Genomic DNA, 6,019 nt, shown 5'->3' on the forward strand with positions numbered 1-6,019 from the left:
TCCCCCATTCCTTCCCACACATGATACCATCCCCCTCTATTCTTCTTGAAAAAAGAAAATGGAAATGTACACCTGTCCCTAGGAAAGAAATGCATTTGTTCCCCCTACCCTCTTCCCTTTAGGTTACCCTTGTGGGTGTTCCTCTGCTTACCAATACCCCCTCTTCTAGTAGCCCTGCCTCTCCCTTTCCTCCTCATTTCCATGATGGACTGCATTAGCACTCTGCTGTGTTGGTCCTCACAGTGCCTGTGTTGTAGCTATGAGGGAGTCCATTACACATGTGAATATGAGTAGTACCAGGCTCATCACCTTATTGTGCATCTCCTCTTGGTCATGTGACCACAGATAGAGTGGCCATTGCAGTAATGCTGCTATTCCCATTAGCATAACTGTGATTTCCCCGATACATACCCAAAGCAGCACTGGGCTGTGTCACACAAAGTCTTTGGTGATATGTTGCACACAGCTGGTCTTATTGTGGGCCTTTCTGAAAACCCACATATGTCACTCTATTTAGACTAGTTTGTTATGCTGTCATACATGGTATGAAGTCTGACAGAGGTACATGTGTCATTTTATAACCTATTATTTGCATTTCACTGATGCAGCTGTCTGGTGTTATCACTACACTATAATGTCCCTTTCTCATTCTTCATAAATCAGAACCCACAGTAGAAGGACAAATGTATCAAAAAGTAGCAGAATTTAGCTTGCGCTGATCTATTTCAGTTATGTGCCACTATGTCTACCAGTCTTCCTTTACACCAAGATTCAGTCTTTATCTTAATCCCAAACTGCCAATCGCATAGTCGTACTAAACTGATTTTATTTTTAACAAAATTATTGTGCTGAATCCCAAGCTGTATCATTCTCATTTAACAAAAATACACTAATACAAGCTTTTATTTCTTAACTATATTTTATTAAATATAAATTTTGAATTTTCTTTAGTGTTATATTCAAAACACAAAAGGCTATCACAAAGAAGTGCACTTCAAAGCAAACATATATAATATACAATCTGTTTGACAGTCCTGCATGTTTCTTGAAGATGAGAGATGCTACAGATCAAAGACAAATAGTCAATTCTTTTATCATGTTGTTCAAATGGCAGCAGCCAAGCTGATTTATTTACATTTCACAATATCAGGCTTACTGTGTACCCCATTTATTTGCATTCTTCTTATTACAGATGTACAATACATACTGATATACACATAGATTTTACACACACACACACACACACACACACACACACACACACACACACACACACACACACACACACACACACATGGTACAGGCAAGTAACCTCACTCTAAAAAGAAGAAAAATAAGACATTCTGTAAACAACACAGTTTAAGCAAAACTTAATAATAAAATATAATACAACCAAGTGCCTAATCTTAGTATAAAAATATGAACAACTAAAATATTAGAAATAAATAATCATCAAAGAAAAGCTGATTGTCAAAATAATACCTTAAAACCACCTATTTGTTATTTTTTACAATACTTCTGCTAGATGCTTTCAGAGCTGTTTATTTGCTTATTTATTTTTTTATACTTTGTTGACTGTATTGGTCCCACTTGAACAGTGTCCTTTTCTCAGGGAAGACTCAAGTTGGTATTCATATGACTAGAGCAAATTTGACTAAAGTAGCAGGGAATTTCTGATTATGTAATTTTTCAATATACAAAAAAAATCCATTGTCATAGAGGACAATGCATGTCTGTAAAAGTAATGATATATATTTGAATAGCAGCCATTATAAGACCATCTTAAATAAAAGAAAGCTGCAGCCATCAGAAAGCAAGTCATTTCCTGAATAGGGGATGGGTGATTACTGTTGCAGTGACCTCTTATGTAGACTGGAAAACCTGTCGGGTGGAAATTAGCCATGTATTAACATGTCAGGCTGGTAGGAACATTAGGGCAATGCTTCTCACAGCTGAGAGACTTATTTTAAACTAAATAATGTAATTTTCCCCTCAAGATGTGCTTAAATGGATTCATCGAACTTCTGCTATGATAAATATTAAGCAAAATGTAGGTTATTCTGAGAAGGACTAATAATGTGAAATGTCATTTTACTAGAGGCTTTTTGGAGAGCAAATATTTCCTGGAGCTTCTTAGTAGAATTCTTGTCATGACCATCAAGTTTTGTGGCTTCAGGGGTATTGATACCAAAAATTGTTAGGTAATGCTACTGCTTTACCATATGGCAGAGGCTTTATTTTTATTATTATTATTATTAATTTATAATCTTTTCATTGGGATTTTTATTCCAGAAAAGTCCACCTGCATCTTGCATACCTCTCAAATTCTTTGCTAAAGAATTCTGGGCAGTGACAAGGTTCAAGCCAAGGACATGTAAGTGTTACTCTTAACTCACTTAAAACGTTAATAGTACAACATGTTTTTTATCATTATGCATTTTATGAAAAATATGAAGTACGAAACTCTAATGACTGGCATTAATGACTGACTGCAATCTTCAGCAATGTACCAGAAAATCAAAAATTATTTCAAGGTGAAGAACAATGATATGAGCCAAATTCAGGAACAGTTGCCAGGTATGGCTTCTTGGACCGGTTAAATGATCCTAATACAGGGAATATCACTTAGCCAATAAAACTGCACATCCATCATTTTTTTGTTTTTCAGCAGTGAAGTTATAACTATGGTGGACCACACTTAGCCAGTGGCATCAGCTAGAGAATGCCACAAGGCTGAGAGTTTACATGTATGTTTTCTTTCCTATGTGAGTCATAAATGGATACGTGAGCAATCAGAATAGTTCTGATATGCCAAAGATCTATATTTGCAAAACATGCCTTACTTTGTTTATAGGTTTATAGATTAGTACTAGGCTAACTGTCTTTGTGACCATTTTAAGCCTAGTCAATTATTCCATGTGAAAATCAAAGCCTGCACCTTGTGTTTGGTAAGGTAAAAACCTTAACCATAATGCCAACCTCCCAATTGCCCTGAAATCATGCTGTAAAACTGGCCTATTATTTCATAATGTTTGATACACATGCATGTTATTTACAACATAATGAGTTCAAATATGAGAGAGAAACATAACCAAAATATTTACAATCTACAATCTATGCCACAGTGACTGCTCTGGAGATTCCACAGAACTTGAAAAAATTAGGGTAGCAAATAATATAAAACTCCACCATTCCTGTTTAGTCTAAAAGAAAAGGAGCCTAAAAAAGCAGTTATTACACTGACGTTTAAGAGTTTGTAATGCTGGTCAATGATGGAAGTAAAACAAAGAAATATTCTGATAACTATAGCAGCATCGTTTGATTGAGTCAAGTTAACAAATAACTTGTCAACTAGCAGATATTAGACTGCCTGTGGGAGTGTTTCAGGTGCGACAGCAAAAGCCACATTTCTTGTTTTTACAGCAATTGCAGCAGTAAGTGCAGATGGGAAAATGACTGTCTCTCTTCTCTCTGAGCAGTAGCGTTACCTGCAAATAACACCAGAATTATATTAGCACCTTTGAAGAAATAGGGATAAAAGTATCAAAAACAAACATTAGTCACAGCCAACACTCCTATTATAATTTTGCTTAAACCATCCATAACTACAGACGTTTAGAAGATGATTATTCGCAAATTATATCAGTCTTCTTCAGAGATGGATATGGCATGAGAAAATAGCGATACTCTACTGCATTCTTACAAAAATAATCTGTCAGATTCTGAGTAAGTGTTTCTATACTACTACAACAAAACACAGTGCAATGTACTGGAGGCATGAGGTGAAGCCAAATGCTTCACTAATTAAAACAATGATGGTGCTGTATACTAACATTTGTCCTGAATTGATTTATTGTTGTTTTACATGCCATTTGTTAAGTATTAGTATAAATTCACAAAACTGTTTATGTTTTAATAGTAGTCCAAGTAACAGAAGATAGCTCCCTCCACTTGTTTCATGGAAAAAAGGCAAACAAAAAAAAAAAAGATGAAAGCCAATGTGGTTAAACAGGAATATGAGCCTAGCAATTATGGCAAAAGGTAGGAACTACAAAAGATGGAAAGCAGGTCATTGGGAAGGTGAAAGAGGTACAGTACGAGGAGGCTAGCAAAACAGAGTTGGTGCGGGTATTAAAGGCAAAAAATGAAAGTGAGTCATCAGGCAGAAGTAGAAAACAATGACTTTTTATCTACACAGCTGAAAGACAGAAGTGAGGAACAGAACTGGAAAAGTTGTGCAAAGATAAGACAGAGGTCAAAAAAGACTGAAAAAGGGCAATTGTTTTTGTAACCCAAAGCTAAGCCAAAACATGGTCCATTGAGCTAAGAGCTCTATTCCAATTATAAATCAATAAATAAAATAGATTGAGTCCTGAGGATACATTTGGTAACATTTCTAGAACACAATATTCTCAAGGACAGCTAAATACCTTTGATTTAGCCCCATACAGAACACTGAGAAGAAAGCTGGTGGGTTTGGGGAAGGACCAACAACAAAGAACTGGACAGCTGCATTGTTAAATGAGAGGGTGCAGAGGGATGTGGTGACATGGACAGGGTCAGGTATTAGGAAAATGACTTTTGGAGTAGCAGATGTGTTTGTGCTAGGTCCAGCAATCTTCAGTGTGTTTGGCTCAGACATATTTCAGAAACCGGAGAACAGGTTCATACTCTTTGGTGATAACATGGAGATAGACATTGCATTCGAGAATGAGGAAAGTGTCTAGAGAAGCATTTAAAAATAATGACCAGAAAGGTGTCAGATGAGGTTTAGTGCGAGCAAATGCAAAGTCCTACATAGGTCACAACAACCTTAGTGTCATACTAGGGATCCATTACGCAGCTATTACCCCTCATAGCAATGAATATACCAAAACAAGCAATGGGCAACCTTTATTTATTATATATGTAATCTTTTGACTTTTTTTGGCTAAGTGACCTGATGCATGTGGGCCATTCTCAACCATGATTTAAAACAAAATTCAGAGAAATTCAGAAGAATCAAGAATTTAGATTTCAGATGACATTACCGTGTGCAGTGCAGTTGTATTACTATACAACTGTGCATGATAATGTCATCTGAAAGCTACATTAAGGGAGTAGTACAGAGCAACAACAAACCCAGTCAATAATACGGCTCTTCCAGAATGTACAGCAATGTGCCATGGAATGTTTCCTCTTAATTTGGGTAGTAAAAATAAAGTATTAAAATGGAGATCAGTGTAACATTGCACAATACCCAAACTCTAGAGACTCATGCCAGCACTAATTCTAAACAGTACCTAAAGTCTGCACCTTTGACTGAGATTTGAATTCCATTCAAATTTGTAACCCTAACAGTAAGTACCTGGCAACAAAACCCATATTATGTTTTTGGCAAGACACTTTTAAACAGCCTGTTACTACTGTGTATTCATTTGTGGCAAACAGAAAAACAGTGGCTGGCTAATTAACTAATCTCTTTAATTAGTAACACTTAAATAATGTTTAACAGATGTTAATATGGGCTTGAAATATATCATTGTTTTCTTAATTGTACAATGTACTTACCAATGAGTTTGAACTCACATCACTGTGGTCATTCTGAAGATCTGTCCAACTTAAAACTTGTTGTGAATCCACCGCCTGCAAGGAGAGAAGAACTTAGAATTCAATGCACAATATTGAGAAATGACAGAAAATCCATGCTTATCTCTTTCTAGTACTAGTTGGGACTTATTATAATTTTATATTTCATAGTTAACCTTAAAGAACAAAGAAAAAGCATCACTGCAGTCAGGATAGCTTCTTTCGACCTTCAGCAGCTAATCATAATTCAAAAGGCCCTGCTCAGGCAGCATAGTTTAATGTCTTGTGAGTTATGTATAAAGGAGGCATAATTATACTCCATCAGTAACTACTGCTTTACAATCATTATCTCTGTCACTGGAAGCAGCTGAAGAGGAAAATTAATTTAAAATAAACAGAGCAGTCTTTATATATGTGCTTGTGTGGTTCTCTCTCTCCCTCTGTAAATATA

The 6,019-nt window shown here is 36.0% G+C and overlaps 1 protein-coding gene across 1 annotated transcript in view; it reads right to left on the minus strand.

Annotated features, from left to right (window-relative positions):
* Positions 1-2,234: 2,234 nt before the first annotated feature.
* The window catches only part of LOC122809184 (hepcidin antimicrobial peptide), an 8,099-nt gene continuing 4,314 nt past the window's right edge, over positions 2,235-6,019 (minus strand). The window contains exons 2-3 of the mRNA XM_044080488.1: positions 5,551-5,625; positions 2,235-3,488 (exon numbers count right to left, since the gene is read on the minus strand). Coding sequence (XP_043936423.1) covers positions 3,384-3,488; positions 5,551-5,625 — 180 coding nt within the window. The 3' untranslated portion in view covers positions 2,235-3,383. The remainder of the gene's footprint in view (positions 3,489-5,550; positions 5,626-6,019) is intronic.

Source organism: Protopterus annectens, chromosome 8.part0, assembly GCF_019279795.1.
Source record: "Protopterus annectens isolate FY-2018-M chromosome 8.part0, PAN1.0, whole genome shotgun sequence".
NCBI classification, from domain to species: Eukaryota; Metazoa; Chordata; order Ceratodontiformes; family Protopteridae; genus Protopterus; species Protopterus annectens.